Raw genomic sequence first — 18,044 nt, forward strand, 5'->3', positions numbered from 1 at the left:
GGTAGTTGCAGCAGATAGATGTGGAAGTCACAGCAGATAGATGTGGTAGTTGCAGCAGATAGATGTGGAAGTCACAGCAGATAGATGTGGTAGTTGCAGCAGATAGATGTGGTAGTTGCAGCAGATAGATGTGGAAGTCACAGCAGATAGATGTGGTAGTTGCAGCAGATAGATGTGGAAGTCACAGCAGATAGATGTGGTAGTTGCAGCAGATAGATGCGGAAGTCACAGCAGATAGATGTGGTAGTTACAGCAGATAGATGCGGAAGTCACAGCAGATAGATGTGGTAGTTACAGCAGATAGATATGGAAGTCACAGCAGATAGATGTGGTAGTTACAGCAGATAGATGCGGAAGTCACAGCAGATAGATGTGGTGGTTGCAGCAGATAGATGCGGAAGTCACAGCAGATAGATGTGGTAGTTACAGCAGATAGATATGGAAGTCACAGCAGATAGATGTGGTAGTTACAGCAGCAGAGAAGTATTTGGATGTGAGAGATATCAGTGCAGAGATCTACAGGAAGTTGAGAGAATGGGTTACATCATAACAGGCCGATGGCCTGGTGTAGGATCGTTTAGGGACAAAGTGGTGGTGTTTTGGGGACACTGTATAACTGCAGGTTAGATGGTGGTGCAATTCAATATTTTCCTATTTCCCTTTTCCTTGTATTTTTATTTATTTTTGTGACCAAAATGTGCAATCCACCCCAAAACCTGTGAAAGGCAGCAATATGCAACACAGCGTCTAGCCTGCCAGACAGTTACATGTTGCAGGTAGTGAGAGAGGATGGAACTAGCTGAAACTGGGCTGACATTCTGCACATTCCCTCATCAATAAAACATCTGATCTCAATACATTTTTATGTTCCCCAAACTAGAATATGTTACAAACACAGTGCACTAAATGTTATAGACTTGACGCTTTGACAAAGTTTCAGAAAATTGTGTTGTTTAGGAGTGCAAGGTCGAATTGAGCTTGTGCACATGCGCACTTCACGGAGGAGACATTACCTCACGAAAATATGCAAACACATGCTACAACGTGCCAATAGGATCTCGCTAGCTCGTGCTTGGCTTTGCTTGTTCTGCCCAGTATGCTCCATTTGCTCCCACTGTAAACAACACAGATGAACGATCGGAGTAGGAAAGATGGAGCCTTATCCGGCAGCAAAGCAGTTAATTCAGCCTCATTTACTGGATTTTAAAAAACATAGCTGATACGGCTGACTTGTTTAAACAAATATGGTTTCTAATAAGTATTGAGATGTACAAACTATGGCATAAGGGGATGACAAGCGAATAAGAGGCAATCCGTAATTTCGATTAAGACATTAATGAGCGAGCTAGGACGGACGTAATCAATATAACTATTTGTTCAGCAATTTGGAAATGTATTGTGACAGAATTCAGAACATGGGCGGTTCTTACAGTGCTCTCCCTCTACACCAAGTCAGAACCGTATGATAAATAAGCAGACAATGAAAGCTTTTACAATATTCAATGATTACACTTCTCTAAAACAGGTTATAGGCTAGATGTGCACCACCAAGTCAGAACAGTAGGCAAAATTAAGAGGGATAAATAGACCAAATGATTAGGGTGAGGCACATGGCCTACTAACATCTTACTACACAACATACACAACATACACTTAGTATTACTTTCTTAGCGACAGCATACATATATCCCTGCCATATTACATCATTTATGCAGCACTATAAAATGCATTTTTGGACTCACCTTGTTTTGCTGTTCTCACTTGAACAGGAAGGTGGTGCGGCGGCCCTTCGTGGGCAAATGTTGTCATCAAAGTCCGACATTCTCTGAATGTATGGTGCTTTCAAGACAACTGGGAACTCTTGACAAAAACTATGTTGAATCATGATGACGTCATTGATCTTCAGGTCATAGCTCTAGAAAGAGGCCAGATTCACAATTCTGAGTTGGATGACCGTTCAAAAGGTATTTTCCCAGTCTGCCTCCCAGTCTATTTTCCCAGTCTGCCTCCCAGTCTATTTTCCCAGTCTGCCTCCCAGTCTATTTTCCCAGTCTGCCTCCCAGTCTATTTTCCCAGTCTGCCTCCCAGTCTATTTTCCCAGTCTGCCTCCCAGTCTATTTTCCCAGTCTGCCTCCCAGTCTATTTTCCCAGTCTGCCTCCCAGTCTATTTTCCCAGTCTGCCTCCCAGTCTGCCTCCCAGTCTATTTTCCCAGTCTGCCTCCCAGTCTATTTTCCCAGTCTGCCTCCCAGTCTATTTTCCCAGTCTGCCTCCCAGTCTATTTTCCCAGTCTGCCTCCCAGTCTATTTTCCCAGTCTGCCTCCCAGTCTATTTTCCCAGTCTGCCTCCCAGTCTATTTTCCCAGTCTGCCTCCCAGTCTATTTTCCCAGTCTGCCTCCCAGTCTATTTTCCCAGTCTGCCTCCCAGTCTGCCTCCCAGTCTATTTTCCCAGTCTGCCTCCCAGTCTATTTTCCCAGTCTGCCTCCCAGTCTATTTTCTCAGTCTGCCTCTCAGTCTATTTTCCCAGTCTTAGCTAATTTATTCCTGACTTCCCAGTTGTCTTGAACTCACTGAAGTCCTGTTTTCGCAGTTCAGAGTTAACAGTTGTTTTGACAGCATGGCCAATGTTGAATGTTTATCATTTTAAAATTGGGAAAGAACTTAATCCCAGATTTGGGACCACACATCCACTGTCACTGATTTCTTCCAAACCACTCATGGTTGAATTAGAGATTTCAAACTTGTGTAATGTTTATGTACAATGGCCGATGAGCACCGATACGATTTATCTATAATTTCTCTTCATTAATTCTCTTCATATGATAAGGATTAAAAATGATTTGCCAGTAGATTGTCGACTTGATTCATGATGATGACTACTAGCTAAGATTTTGAAAGTATGATGTTGACATGATCAGTCCAATCAAAGCTACTGTAGATATAACGTGATTTGATGTAATTTTATCTGTGGCCAATGACCTTGAGCCTTCTTGGATGGGCACATCTAATGTAACTCTATGGTAGCATCCAAGGGGCTAAAGTTTTCAGGGTCTACCCTTAAGACTTTTCGGTGACGTAGTGTCCCCATGAGTGACAGAACACTGAGCCAATCACGGCGCAATGCTCTGTGATGTACCTAGTGGTTAGAACGTTGGACTAGTAACTGAAAGGTTGCAAGATCGAATCCCGAGCTGACAAGGTAAAAATCTGTCGTTCTGCCCCTGAACAAGGCAGTTAACCCACTGTTCCTAGACCGTCATTGAAAATAAGAATTTGTTATATATTTTTATATATATTTATACAGGCAAGCCTATATTTCTATATTTAAAATATATATATTTTTTTACATTGTTTGCAAACTGATATGTGACACTGATATGGGACATTAATGCCAAAAGAACATGCAAAACAGACAAGCCTATTGCTCTGCCCCACCTGCCCTGAATGACGGGTCTCCATTGGCAGTTGGCTAAGTGAAAGAAAGTCTGACAGACTCACTTTTTGCTATGCGAGGCTACACTATCAAAATCATGGGCAAACTGTCTGTCTTTCTGTTTGTTCTGTCGTTTTACACCATTGTCAACGCAGGTAAGGGTTTAACTTTGTCGTTTACTCACTTACTCATTTAATGATTTATTAGACCATGTAAAATGTCCATAACTGTTTACAGGGTTGGGGAGTAGTGTGCCGACTATACTGATATCATTTATAGTTGATATCTAGGCTAAATGGCGCATTGATGATGCGAATCACACTGCTGCTCTCTATATCTTCTTGGCTGCATTCCAAACACTTGAAAGACACGGCCAATCCCCTGTGCCTTCAAATGAAGTGGACACTTCTGATGACGTATTATGACTTCTGACGGGTATACACTTGCAGGGCAAGGGGCAATCATCGCGGGATGAACGAGTGACGAATTTCCGGGTCCATTTAAAAGTCCATTTAAAATTCATTCCCTCCTCCCTTGCTCGGAAATTCGTCACTAGTTCATCCCACATTGTGTTTTCAGCCACATGTAGCTTGTGGGTGCTTTATATGGGCTACAGTCAATTATGATTTTATGTCTACTTAAATGTACTATATAATTATTAATTATATAATAATTATTATGCCTAATGTATGATCGCTATCAAATTAATTAGCTAACCAACGTTATTTCTCCAATTTCCAAAAGCTTACCGAACAAAACCATCATTAATTTAATGAGATGTGTTTGTGCCGTCATGTTCATTAGTAGCACCATTTCCAAAAAGCTTACCGAACGAAACCATCATTACTTTAATGAGATGTGTTTGTGCCGTCATGTTCATTAGTAGCACCATTTCCAAAAGCTTACCGAACGAAACCATCATTACTTTAATGAGATTTGTTTGTGCCGTCATGTTCATTAGTAGCACCATTTCCAAAAGCTTACCGAACGAAACCATCATTAATTTAATGAGATGTGTTTGTGCCGTCATGTGCATTAGTAGCACCATTTCCAAAAGCTGACCGAACAAAACCATCATTACTTTAATGAGACGTGTTTGTGCCGTCATGTTCATTAGTAGCACCATTTATGACTGATTTACATTTGGTTTTACTTACATTTGTATGTTGACTCCATATTGACGTTGAGGTTTTACGTTTTTGCTGACTTTTCTTAGCAGATGTACAAACATCGTGAATTGAATTATGGGGTTTATAAAGGCCTCAAAGTGAACACAATTGTACACTCGCAAACTCCATTCAAAATGAGGGCTGAGGGCTTATGTTGCAAACGTCCCTTGTCTGGCTAATCGTTTGGACCGACGACAAATATGGCTGCGGGGATTCCCCCAAGGGCATAAGGCGAGGGTAAGTGGACGAGGGTGTCTTTTATGAGTTTGAAACGCAGCTCTAGTCAGTTGCACAACTGAATGCAGTCAACTGAGATGTGAGAATATGCCCCAGTAGACAGCCAGTGAAAATGCGCTCCAACAACAGCTGCAGATCCCAACCTTTGGAAGGAACGTTTGAGTTCCTCCCTTCTAAACTCCCCTGTGGTATTGTGCTCCATAAGTCGTCAACTAGTTTCATTTAAGAAGACCACCAGTGGGGCTTTTATTTTCTTCATGGAAAATTACCATCTCGTTTTTCTTTCTCAACGAGAAGCAATGAGTCCAATCAGTCCTCCATTACAACAAAATAAAAAATAACAGATTAGGCTAATTAGTGGGTTATGCTCAGGTAAAACAATTAGGCTAATCTATATTTCCATTTTATCTTATAAAATGTCAAATGTCCACAATTGTGTATAATTTCACTCCTCTCCCAGGTTCAGGATCACATTCTCTGTGGGCACTTGCAACATATATCAACGGAGAGACGCCTTTCCCTGAGTTTACGGTTGTGGGGATGTTGGATGACATTCAAGTGACTTACTATGACTCCAACGATAAACAGCCTGTCTACAGGGGACAACATATCACAGAAAAAAACAAGGACGATGAAGCTCAGGATGGAGCTTATGTATTTGGAGTAATATACCAGAGCATGAAAGACAGATCATTTGAACTAAAGCACCACTTTAATCTCACGGAAGGTGTTCAAGTTCAGCAAAAATTAACTGGCTGTGAGATGTTGGACAATGGAGAACCAGCCCTGATCATGTTTAAGGATGCGTTCAATGCCATTTATACAGATCGAACATTATATTACAACATGACACATTTTACGTACGATGCTGGGAAACTACTACTAGGATGGGATGGGATAAGGCAAGCATATGAAAGAACACTTTATGAGAATGTTTACCTTCCTATTTGTATAAAATCACTGAAGACATTCCTAAAGAGAGAGAAGAACGTTGTGATGCGTAAAGTTCCTCCCAGACTCAGGTTGATAAAGAAAGAGGTTTCTGGAGGGTTTCAGATGAGCTGTCTGGCGTTTGGTTTCTATCCCCGCCACATCAATCTGACCCTGCTGAGAGACGGCCAGCCAGTGGCAGAACAGGAGCTGACAGGGGGAGGTGCTGCCTAGTGGAGACGGGACCTACCAGCTGAGGAAGAGTCTGGAGGTCAGTACTGAGGAGCTAAAGAAGAGACACTACACCTGTACTGCCTCTCACCTCAGTCTGGACAACAAGCTGGATGTCAGTTGGGAGTCTGGGGCAGAGAGAGTTCACCTATCCACCCTCTCAGTTCTACTGGTGATGCTGCTGGTTGTTATTCTATTCAGCATTTTCATTTGTGTTAAAAGGAGGTGGAGTAACACTGCCTCCCAGTCTAAACTGGTCAACGTTGATGCAACAGTGTCAGAGGAAATGATCCTGTCTTCAGATTCTGAGATTTAATAAAATGTTGGGACAGAACTTTTCAGAACAATTCAGCTAAATTCACAAAATAGGACGACCCACACTATTATCATTATTATTGCAGTATTACAGATGTAGGATCTTAATTTGAGCCAGTCCGCGACAGCAGGAAAACAACACTGCAGCAACAGGAAAAATCCTACATGTTTTACATTTCCTGCAACAGGGAAACAGACACAAAATGTGTGAATGGTTCTGTTATTGTCAGACAATCTTCCCTTCCCCTCAACAAAGGACTGTAAAGGATCAGTTTGGGGAGACTGTTGACAATAACCAGCATCTGGGCGTTAGTCTAGATCTGCATTTATATATTTTATACGCTGGTTTGGCATCCTGAGCATTAACAATTGCAATCTGGTAGTTATTTCTGTTATGTAATCTGTAATTTCTAATCATGACTATTAATTAATTTCAGAATGTACTCAAAATCTGTTCTGTTGTAGTAAAACACCAAATGGATCTACCTCCTGGTCCTCTTCCCCTGTCTTAGTTGTGTGGCACAGACTCTTCGATATTCCAGTGGGGCAGTGAATCACCAGCGGGTTCTCTCATCCAGTCAAACTTGAATCTCTCAATTTAGTAAACCGCCGACTTCAAGTCGGGGAGTCGCTACTAACTAAATTCTAAAAGAACTCTGACCAATTGAAACTCTGCTCCTGATCTCGTGGGTCTCCTCGTCATCTCTCAAAGGTAATTAAATAACTATTATAAGCATTTAATATAGAGATAAGTGTTATCATTGTACCAGGCTTTATAGAGCATTAAGGCATTTGCATGTTTTTGATTAACGCTGTGTGTGACCGAGTAACAAATTGTGTATTTTGAAGTGTGTTTGATTGTAAAAGACAAAAAACAGAGTGTTTCCAAAAATAAACGGTAGTCTTATTTGTCTCGAGTAAAACGCCCTCCCAAGACAGTTAACGGCACGGGAGATAACAACTCTGACACTCCCCGCTTCCGGGACACTGGAAACGGAGATCAGTACTCTATGACAGAATGAGTTACTATTAAAAGACAAAGAGGAAGGTGTGTCCAGTAGTGATTCATTTAATTGTCTTATCGATCTATCTAAGTTTTATTTTCCAAGCGATACATAGTCGACGGGCAGAGTAGTGAGACTAAGTTGACTAAAGGTCCTCACACTTTAAACTAGATATATCACAGAGGGGAAACACTAAACCACAGGGAAATCATATAGAGACTGGTAGGACTAGTGCTTAATAATAACTCAAGGACCAATTAGTGGTGAAGCAAAGAGTCTAGACTCTAGAGGATAAAGGTGGGGTTCACACATCCCAGCTAGAGCTAGACCGTTGAGAGTGACAAGGCAAAAGACCTCTCTACGCGGACAACGCTTCGATATAGAAAGAGAGGCAGGGCTACGCGAGCGGTCCTGGTTATACCGAGATAACCTGAAGTATCTATAGTGCCCTGTCCAATCCAGGGAACGGGACGCTAACCACCTCTTGCACCCCGCTGCCGGCCAAGGGGCGGGGCTGAAGGTTTCGTATCGCGACACTGTATTAGCTGAAATCCAGTATCTTACCCAGAAGGAGATCATGTGATCATGTGTATGAGGTCTGTTTATTATTGGAAAGACTTTACAGTGTCTGTATTGTATGTAGTGTTTGTTACCCCAGGATGTACAGTATTACCTTTATTACAGACATGTTGAATCATTTATTACTGCATTGATTCATGTTAACTACAACATTCATTAATGTAATAAAGCAATGTCAAGTATACCATAACTTCTCTCAGGAACTAGTTTATCTCTGTGGAAGGAAGACATCTGACACTCTATTTCACTCCAGTTTAAGACTGTCATGAGGATTAAACTAAGGTGGATGTTATATGCATTATAAACAATGAAACCGTTTTATGATAGGACTCCTTTATTGGGGAATGAATCTGTTGGATTGCAGTCAGTGCCATGACGACAATCCTTTTCTGTTTTACAGTATGCACACCTCTCGTTCTAAACATTTTATTAGTGCTACTTTTACCCAGTCAAATATTCTGGCCTACATTTCCACTCCAAGGATGGACCACAACATAAAACATAGCTTTTGAATATAAGGTCTGTTTTAATTAACTGTTATTTTGTATTGGACACCCAATGATACATCAAAAGGCTACAAATCCAATGTCTCCATTCCACATTTGAAATAAGTATCCTTCCATGTCACCTGCTTCCTAAATGAGACCAGCTAGGTCTGATGCACATCACAATACTGTGTTAGCCCTCTGAGCTAAAGCCTAGGACCACTGGCCATATTAGATTCACTAAACCTGCTTTGTGCATTTTTCCATGTAAAAGCCATAAACATCTTTATCTAACCTACATTCTATTAATTATGTTAAGGGCAGGTGCTCAGAGGATAAGTTCCAAATGGCACCATATTCCCTCCATGGTTCACTATGGGCCCTGGTCAAAAGAAGTGCACTATATAGACAATAGGGTGCCATTTGGGATGAATCATTATCATTGGCTTTAGTAATTCCAGTGACATACACTTTTTTCCTATAATCTCGAAAAATCTCCATTTTGGACGAGACTGACTTTATGACCAAAGTTATCCTATTTACACTTTGTAGTCAATGTTGACACTAGAATAAATGTTTCTGTCTCATATCGAAGCCACACAGGACATTTTCTAAACGAGAAGTGAAATTTCAGGGGCAGTGGCGCTTTAATAAAAGGAGCATAGAAATATCAGAAATAGAAGGGATATACCGCTTCTCAGACTTGCTTTCATTGAGAATGACATATCTATAACGTACATTTCTACGTGAATTTGGTATTGTCTCCCAAAAGCTACATAACCAACTGTGTAGCGCATTGTTATTCATAGCTAAAAGAAAGGGGAAGTCAGTCAGACACACTTGAGAGCTTAGAAACTTGCTACGCGAGGCTACATTTTCTAAATCATGGGCAAACTGTCTGTCTTTTTGTTTGTTCTTTCCTTTTGCACCATTGTCAACTCAGGTAATATGGACTATTTACTTTATCTCAACTCATTAAATGATTTGTTATGTTATAAAATATAAAATGTTCATAACTCATTTTAATATAACTGCTCTCCCAGGTTCAGGATCACATTCTCTGTGGGCACTTGCAACATATATCAACGGAGAGACGCCTTTCCCTGAGTTTACGGTTGTGGGGATGTTGGATGACATTCAAGTGACTTACTATGACTCCAACATGAAACACTTCATCTACAGGGGTCATAACACCTCAGACAAAATACATGATGACGAAGCTAAGAACGGAGATTTTGTATTTGGAGTTATGTACCACCACATGAAGGAGAGATACTTTCACCTAAAGCACCACTTGAATCTCACGGAAGGTGTTCAAGTTCAGCAAAGAATGGCTGGCTGTGAGATGTTGGACAATGGTGAACCAGCCCTGATCATGACAAAGAACACTTTCAATGCAGTTTTTGTAGATCATGCAATATATTACAACATGACACATTTTACATACGATGCTGGTCAACTACTGCAAGGATGGGATGGGATGAGACAAGCACAGGAAAAAAATTCTGTATGAGAATGTTTTACTTACCCTTTGCATCAGAACACTGAAGACAATCCTGAAGAGAGAGAAGAACGTTGTGATGCGTAAAGTTCCTCCCAGACTCAGGTTGATAAAGAAAGAGGTTTCTGGAGGGTTCCAGATGAGCTGCCTGGCGTTTGGTTTCTATCCCCGCCACATCAACATGACCCTGCTGAGAGACGGACAGCCAGTGGCAGAACAGGAGCTGACAGGGGGAGGTTCTGCCTAGTGGAGATGGGACCTACCAGCTGAGGAAGAGTCTGGAGGTCAGTACTGAGGAGCTACAGAAGAGACACAACTACACCTGTACTGCCTCTCACCTCAGTCTGGACAACAAGCTGGATGTCAGTTGGGAGTCTGGGGCAGAGAGAGTTCACCTATCCACCCTCTCAGTTCTACTGGTGATGCTGCTGGTTGTTATTCTATTCAGCATTTTCATTTGTGTGAAAAGGAGGTGGAGATGCACTGCCTCACAGTCTAAACTTGCCAACGTTGATGCAACAGTGTCAGAGAAAACAAACCTTTCTTCAGATTCTGAGACCTAATACATTGTTGGGACACTGATGCAGCTTTGTCAATTCAGCTCAATTCACAATGAAAATATGACTGCCAGAGCACATTTGAGGGAAGACACAAAATGCATGAATGATTGTTATGGTCAGTCAATCTTCCCTTCCCCTCAATAAAGGACTGTAAAGGATCAGTTTGGGGAGACTGTTGACTAACAAATATCTGGTCATTAGTCCAGATCTGCATTTATATATTTTATATGCTGGTTTGGCATCCTGACCATTAACAAAGGTAATCTGCTAGTTAGACAGTTGAAGTCGTAAGTTTACATACACCTTAGGAAAATACATTTCAAGTCAGTTTTTCACAATTCCTGACATTTAATCCGAGTAAAAATTCCCCGTTTTAGGTCAGTTAGATTCACCACTTTATTTTAAGTCACAATGAAATGTCACAATAATAGTAGAGAATGATTTAAAAAAACTTGTATTTCTTGCATCACATTCCCAGTGGGTCAGAGGTTTACATACTCAATTAGTATTTTGTAAGAGGTTTACATACACTCAATTAGTATTTTGTAAGAGGTTTACATACACTCAATTAGTATTTGGTAGCATTGCCTTCCATTCCCCAGTCAACAAAACAAGCTTCCATTCCCCGTCAACAAAACAAGCTTCCATTCCCCATGTCAACAAAACAAGCTTCCATTCCCCGTCAACAAAACAAGCTTCCATTCCCCGTCAACAAAACAAGCTTCCATTCCCCGTCAACAAAACAAGCTTCCATTCCCCGTCAACAAAACAAGCTTCCATTCCCCGTCAACAAAACAAGCTTCCATTCCCCCGTCAACAAAACAAGCTTCCATTCCCCCGTCAACAAAACAAGCTTCCATTTCCCCTGTCAACAAAAGGATTTAAGGCTGATTTAAGAATACATAGTTAACCTTGTTACTTAATTTAGCACTTCATAGGCACTTACTATATTCTGTTGACCAACCCTGGAACGACCCTATAAAAGGATAGCTAAAACTGTCTGGTGAGAGAGAGTGAGATAGAGATGCTGAATTAATAAAAAAAAAAAAATTAATTAATAAACACATGAAAACTTTATTGATTAGATATGCCAACAACATAGTAAAATAATATTCATTACAGATATTACCTAAAAGAGAACACCAGGCCTGACCCGTGAGCTAAGGGATACTAGACAGTGGGCAATATTTTCACGGTGTAACAATATTCAAATCTGTGCAAAATAATCTGTGTTTTAATATGCCACTTCAGCAAAGTGCAAAATAAAAAGGCCACTATTTATGAATCGCTCAGTTTATTCAACTCTAGTTAAATAATCCCCTTTTCATAACGCACATTGTTCAAGAAAAGTGTCAAATTAAATGATACTGCCAGATTATAATGCATTTTACAGTACTTTTGTACAGATTTTACCTACAGTATTTTACACCATAAAGATGTCACTCAGTAAGTCAATAGGATGAAAAGAAAACACAAAGTCACAGGAGGGTTGAAACATTTATAGTTTTTTAGATGTCAGGTCCCAGTCCACATAGTTACAACATTATGGAATATAACACTGCTTCTGGCAACAATACTTTGGAATGATAAACAACAATTAAGATGAACATTTAAAGGGTCAATCCTGGATTGGTACGTACATTCATCCAACTGATTTGTTGTATTTAAAACCCCAGATTTTCCCTTTTAAAGGACTTCAGTAACAACATTACTCCCCCCAGGATGGAAGAGACATTGAGGGTGGATGATTCTCAGGGTTACAGGGCTGGTAGAATGGTCCCCGCACACGGTCCGAAACCCACCCTATACCCACTCCCCTCACAGTAACCTAGAGAGGGGGGAGACGAGTGAGAGAGGGAAAAATTAATTAAGGAAAACACAGACCAACAGGAACATCGAAACGTGTGTGTGTGTGTGTGTGTCTGTGTGAACATTGGCTAATAGAAGCTGTGGTCACTAACACACAGGTGACAGACCGAGGTTCAAATAGGATTGAAGTTCCTGATGGGAGGGTTTGCACTCCTGAGAATATCCCATTGGTTCCATTAAGAAATGTCAGCTCAATCAAGTTGAAGTATTTATTTAAAATACTAATATTAGAAGGAAGAAAAACTACCACCATATTCCACCTGCCTTCCCAAACACTTCCTCTTTTCTGACTAGGACTGGTGTAGCTGATAGCTGCTTTATAGAGGGATGTTCTACTTACAGTGATATGTGGTTGTCTAACCTAGCTAACGTAAATTCATATAATAATAATGAATGCCATTTAGCAGACACTTTTATGCAAAGCCACTTATGTGTGCATATACAGTATTTTATATATGGGTGGTCCCGGGAATCAAACCCTGAATCCTGGCAAAAGAAGTGCCATGCTCTCACCAACTGAGCAATACAGTTTAATTGTTGAATGCACTGACTGTCAGCTAAATTACCAAAATGTACATCTAAACAACAACAGAGTTGTCTCTTGATTTCTGTAGAGGTTCTGTCTGTAACAGTGTTTGTAGTGAGCTCAGTAAGGTTGTATCATGGTTTCTGTCGTGGTTCTGTCTGTAACAGTGTTTGTAGAGCTCAGTAAGGTTGTATCATGGTTTCTGTAGAGGTTCTGTCTGTAACAGTGTTTGTAGAGCTCAGCTCAGTAACAGTGTTTGTAGAGAGCTTGTATCATGGTTTCTGTAGAGGTTCTGTCTGTTCTGTCTGTAACAGTGTTTGTAGAGAGCTCAGTAAGGTTGTATCATGGTTTCTGTAGTGGTTCTGTCTGTAACAGTGTTTGTAGAGAGCTCAGTAAGGTTGTATCATGGTTTCTGTAGAGGTTCTGTCTGTAACAGTGTTTGTAGAGAGCTCAGTAAGGTTGTATCATGGTTTCTGTAGTGGTTCTGTCTGTAACAGTGTTTGTAGAGAGCTCAGTAAGGTTGTATCATGGTTTCTGTAGAGGTTCTGTCTGTAACAGTGTTTGTAGAGAGCTCAGTAAGGTTGTATCATGGTTTCTATAGAGGTTCTGTCTGTATCAGTGTGTATAAATAGGGTTCCACCCACCTGTAAGAGTGACCTCGTCTCCATCTTTTAGGAAGGTTCTTGTCTCTCCTCCTCCCAGGTCCACGGTCTTAGAACCCTTCCACGACAACTCCAACATAGAACCAAAACTGTCTGGATCCTACACACAGAGACAGAGAGAGACAGGCAGAAAGAGAGAGAGAGACAGACAGGCAGACAGAGACAGGCAGGCAAAGAGAGACAGACAGACAGACAGAGCGAGAGAGAGACAGAGACAAAGAGAGAGAGAGAGTGAGTGAGTCAGGAGAGAGAGACAGACAATACTGAATAAACAACTACATTACATTTAAGTCATTTAGCAGATAGAAAATGCTCACAGACACACTCAGAATAACACACACACTACCGTTCAGTTCAATAGTTTGGGGTCACTTAGAAATGTCTTTGTTTTTGAAAGAAAATCTAATTTTCTGTCCATTAAAATAACATCACATTGATCACAAATACATAGTAGACATTGTGAATGTTGTAAATGTCTATTGTAGCTGGAAACAGCAGCTTTTTGTAACGGAATATCTACATAGGCCCATTATCAGCAACCATCACTCCTGTGTTCCAATGGCACGTTGTGTTAGCTAATCCAGGTTTATCATTTTAGAAGGTAATTGATCATTAGAAAACCCTTTTGCAATTGTTAGCACAGCTGAAAACTGGCCTTTAGACTGGTTGAGTATCTGGAGCATCAGCGAGTTCGATTACAGGACCAAAATGGCCAGAAACAAAGACGTTTTCTCTGAAACTCGTCAGTCTATTCTTGTTCTGAGAAATGAAGGCTATTCCATGCGAGAAATTACCAAGAAACGGAAGATCTCGTACAACGCTGTGTACTACTCCCTTCACAGAAGAGCACAAACTGTCTCTGACCAGAATAGAAAGTGGGAGGAGTGGGAGTCCCCGGTGCACAACTGAGCAAGAGGACAAGTACATTAGAGTGTCTAGTTTGAGAAACAGACACCTCACAAGCCTTCAACTGGCATCTTCATTAAATAGTACCCGCAAAACACCAGTCTCAATGTCAACAGTGAAGAGGCGACTTCGGGATGCTGGCTTTCTAGGCAGAGTTGCAAAGAAAAGCCTTATCTCAGACTGGCCAATAAAAATAAAAGATTAAGATGGGCAACACAGACACTGGACAGACAAATCTAAGTTTGAGGTGTTCAGATCACAAAGAGGAACATTCATGAGACGCAGAAACAATGAAAAGATGCTGGAGGAGTGATGACGCTATCTGTCAAGGATGGTGGAGGCAATGTGATGGTCTGGGGGTGCTTTGGTGGTGGTAAAGTGGGAGATCTGTACAGGGTAAAAGGGATCTTGAAGAAGAAATGCTATCACCCCATTTTGCAACTCTATGCCATACCCTGTGGACGGCGCTTCATTGGAGCCAATTTCCTCCTACAACAGGACAATGACCCAAAGCACAGCTCCAAATGATGCAAGAACTATTTAGGGAAGAAGCAGTCAGCTGGTATTGTGGCTATAATGGAGTGACCAGCACAGTCACCAGATCTCAACCCTATTGAGCGGTTGTGGGAGCAGCTTGACCGTATGGTACGTAAGAAGTGCCCATCAAGCCAATCCAATTTGTGGGAGATGCTTCAGGAAGCATGGGGTGAAATCTCTTCAGATTACCTCAACAAATTGACAACTAGAATGCCAACTCATTTCATGTATGCTTTCATGGAAAACAAGGACATTTCTAAGTGACCTCAAACTTTTGAACGGTAGTGTATATGCATGCACACACACACTCACCGGTCCACTGATGGTTCCTGAGGCCAGCAGGTCTCCAGGTCTGACGTTACAGCCGTTGACTGTGTGATGGGCTAACTGTTGCTTCATAGTCCAGTACATATACTGGAGAGAGAAAGAGAGAGATGGAGAGAGAGAGAGAGAAGTGAGAGGGAAAGAGAGAAGTGAGTGACACACACCAACACACACAAACCATGTGAATACAATGCTGCACAATTTAAACACTTGCGCCCCAATCCACCCTTGCCCAGAACACATGTCAATATTGGACTATAAATTATGCCTTCCTGTATTATACTGATGTTAAAATGTTTATTCTATTCTACTGAGCCATTTACTTAATGTTAGTAGTCTTATATTTTATTATTGGTTATTGTTGTTGCATTGAAGGAACCTGCAAGTAAGCATTTGATTTGATTGGACGGTGTATACCATGTGTATCCTGTACATACCATTAATACAACATAACTCAAAAGTAACACACACAGAAAGACATCCTGTACATACCACTAATACAACATAACTGTAACACACACAGAAAGACATCCTGTACATACCACTAATACAACAGAAAGACAGGTCAAAAAGACAGTGAGTCAGTCAGAAAGACATCCTGTACATACCACTAATACAACATAACTGTAACACACACAGAAAGACATCCTGTACATACCACTAATACAACATAACTGTAACACACACAGAAAGACAGGTCAAAAGAGACAGTGAGTCAGTCAGAAAGACATCCTGTACATACCACTAATACAACATAACTGTAACACACACAGAAAGACAGGTCAAAAAGAGACAGTGAGTCAGTCAGAAAGACTTCCTGTACATACCACTAATACAACATAACTGTAACACACACAGAAAGACAGGTCAAAAAGAGACAGTGAGTCAGTCAGAAAGACATCCTGTACATACCACTAATACAACATAACTGTAACACACACAGAAAGACAGGTCAAAAAGAGGAGGTGAGTCAGTCAGAAAGACATCCTGTACATACCACTAATACAACATAACTGTAACACACACAGAAAGACATCCTGTACATACCACTAATACAACATAACTGTAACACACACAGAAAGACAGGTCAAAAAGAGACAGTGAGTCAGTCAGAAAGACATCCTGTACATACCACTAATACAACATAACTGTAACACACACAGAAAGACAGGTCAAAAAGAGACAGTGAGTCAGTCAGAAAGACATCCTGTACATACCACTAATACAACATAACTGTAACACACACAGAAAGACAGGTCAAAAAGAGGAGGTGAGTCAGTCAGAAAGACATCCTGTACATACCACTAATACAACATAACTGTAACACACACAGAAAGACAGGTCAAAAGAGACAGTGAGTCAGTCAGAAAGACATCCTGTACATAACACTAATACAACATAATTGTAAAACACAGAGAAAGACAGGTCAAAAGAGGAGGTGAGTCAGTCAGAAAGACATCCTGTACATACCACTAATACAACATAACTGTAACACACACAGAAAGACAGGTCAAAAGAGGAGGTGAGTCAGTCAGAAAGACATCCTGTACATACCACTAATACAACATAACTGTAACACACACAGAAAGACAGGTCAAAAGAGACAGTGAGTCAGTCAGAAAGACTTCCTGTACCTCATCAGTCAAAGCCATTGGACTAAGAGACGTTCTCATCAGAGAAGATGGACTCCACTCACTCACCTCACCAATATATTGGTTACGTCCCAAATGGCACTCTATTCTCTTCATAGTGCACTACTGTTGAACAGGTCCCGTAGGGCTCCCCTGATGGTAAAAAGTAGTGCGCTATGTAGGGATTTGGGTGCCATTTGGGACATAACCACAGTCTGTGTGAGTACTGAGTACTTGCCTACAATGGCAGATATTACAGCCTCCTAATGGCAGCTGTCAAGAGAGAGGGCTAATGAGACTTAAATCACACAGGATTTATTAATATCGTCTTCTGGTTAAAGGGGTAGTCCACCCAATTTTCATAAATCATTATATTTAGTAATATACACTGCTCAAAAAAATAAAGGGAACACTAAAATAACACATGAATGAATGAAATATTCTTATTACATTTTTCTTTACATAGTTGAATGTGCTGACAACAAAATCACACAAATTATCATTGGAAATCAAATTTATCAACCCATGGAGGTCTGGATTTGGAGTCACACTCAAAATTAAAGTGGAAAACCACACTACAGGCTGATCCAACTTTGATGTAATGTCCTTAAAACAAGTCAAAATGAGGCTCAGTAGTGTGTGTGGCATCCACGTGCCTGTATGACCTCCTGAGGGATCTCCTCCCAGACCTGGACTAAAGCATCCGCCAACTCCTGGACAGTCTGTGGTGCAACGTGGCTTTGGTGAATGGAGCGAGACATGATGTCCCAGATGTGCTCAATTGGATTCAGGTCTGGGGAACGGGCGGGCCAGTCCATAGCATCAATGCCTTCCTCTTGCAGGAACTGCTGACACTCCAGCCACATGAGGTCTAGCATTGTCTTGCATTAGGAGGAACCCAGGGCCAACCGCACCAGCATATGGTCTCACAAGGGGACTGAGGATCTCATCTCGGTACCTAATGGCAGTCAGGCTACCTCTTGCGAGCACATGGAGGGCTGTACGGCCCCCAAAGAAATGCCACCCCACACCATGACTGACCCACCGCCAAACCGGTCATGCTGGAGGATGTTGCAGGCAGCAGAACATTCTCCACGGCGTCTCCAGACTGTCACATGTGCTCAGTGTGAACCTGCTTTCATCTGTG

General features: G+C 41.2%; 1 protein-coding gene, 2 long non-coding RNA genes and 2 pseudogenes across 3 annotated transcripts in view; 4 read left to right on the plus strand and 1 right to left on the minus strand.

The window, feature by feature from the left end:
* The first annotated feature begins 3,483 nt into the window (after nt 1-3,483).
* Nucleotides 3,484-6,417, plus strand: LOC127915134 (major histocompatibility complex class I-related gene protein-like; annotated as a pseudogene).
* Nucleotides 6,418-9,193: 2,776 nt separating this feature from the next.
* LOC118379441 (major histocompatibility complex class I-related gene protein-like) lies at nt 9,194-10,603 on the plus strand (annotated as a pseudogene).
* Nucleotides 10,604-11,507: 904 nt separating this feature from the next.
* Nucleotides 11,508-18,044, minus strand: part of LOC118379440 (fumarylacetoacetase-like) — a 36,019-nt gene continuing 29,482 nt past the window's right edge. Inside the window, exons 12-14 of the mRNA XM_052494001.1 lie at nt 15,255-15,356; nt 13,482-13,599; nt 11,508-12,270 (exon numbers count right to left, since the gene is read on the minus strand). Of these exons, the coding sequence (XP_052349961.1) occupies nt 12,200-12,270; nt 13,482-13,599; nt 15,255-15,356 (291 nt within the window). The 3' untranslated portion in view covers nt 11,508-12,199. The remainder of the gene's footprint in view (nt 12,271-13,481; nt 13,600-15,254; nt 15,357-18,044) is intronic.
* On the plus strand, nt 12,462-13,481 carry LOC127915139 (uncharacterized). The gene is made up of 3 exons (XR_008090292.1): nt 12,462-12,965; nt 13,174-13,295; nt 13,357-13,481. It is a non-coding gene; the product is annotated as an uncharacterized LOC127915139 (long non-coding RNA).
* On the plus strand, nt 15,976-16,610 carry LOC127915140 (uncharacterized). Its single transcript, XR_008090294.1, has 3 exons — nt 15,976-16,132; nt 16,218-16,352; nt 16,523-16,610. It is a non-coding gene; the product is annotated as an uncharacterized LOC127915140 (long non-coding RNA).

This window comes from Oncorhynchus keta, chromosome 34 (assembly GCF_023373465.1).
Source record: "Oncorhynchus keta strain PuntledgeMale-10-30-2019 chromosome 34, Oket_V2, whole genome shotgun sequence".
Taxonomy (NCBI): Eukaryota; Metazoa; Chordata; class Actinopteri; order Salmoniformes; family Salmonidae; genus Oncorhynchus; species Oncorhynchus keta.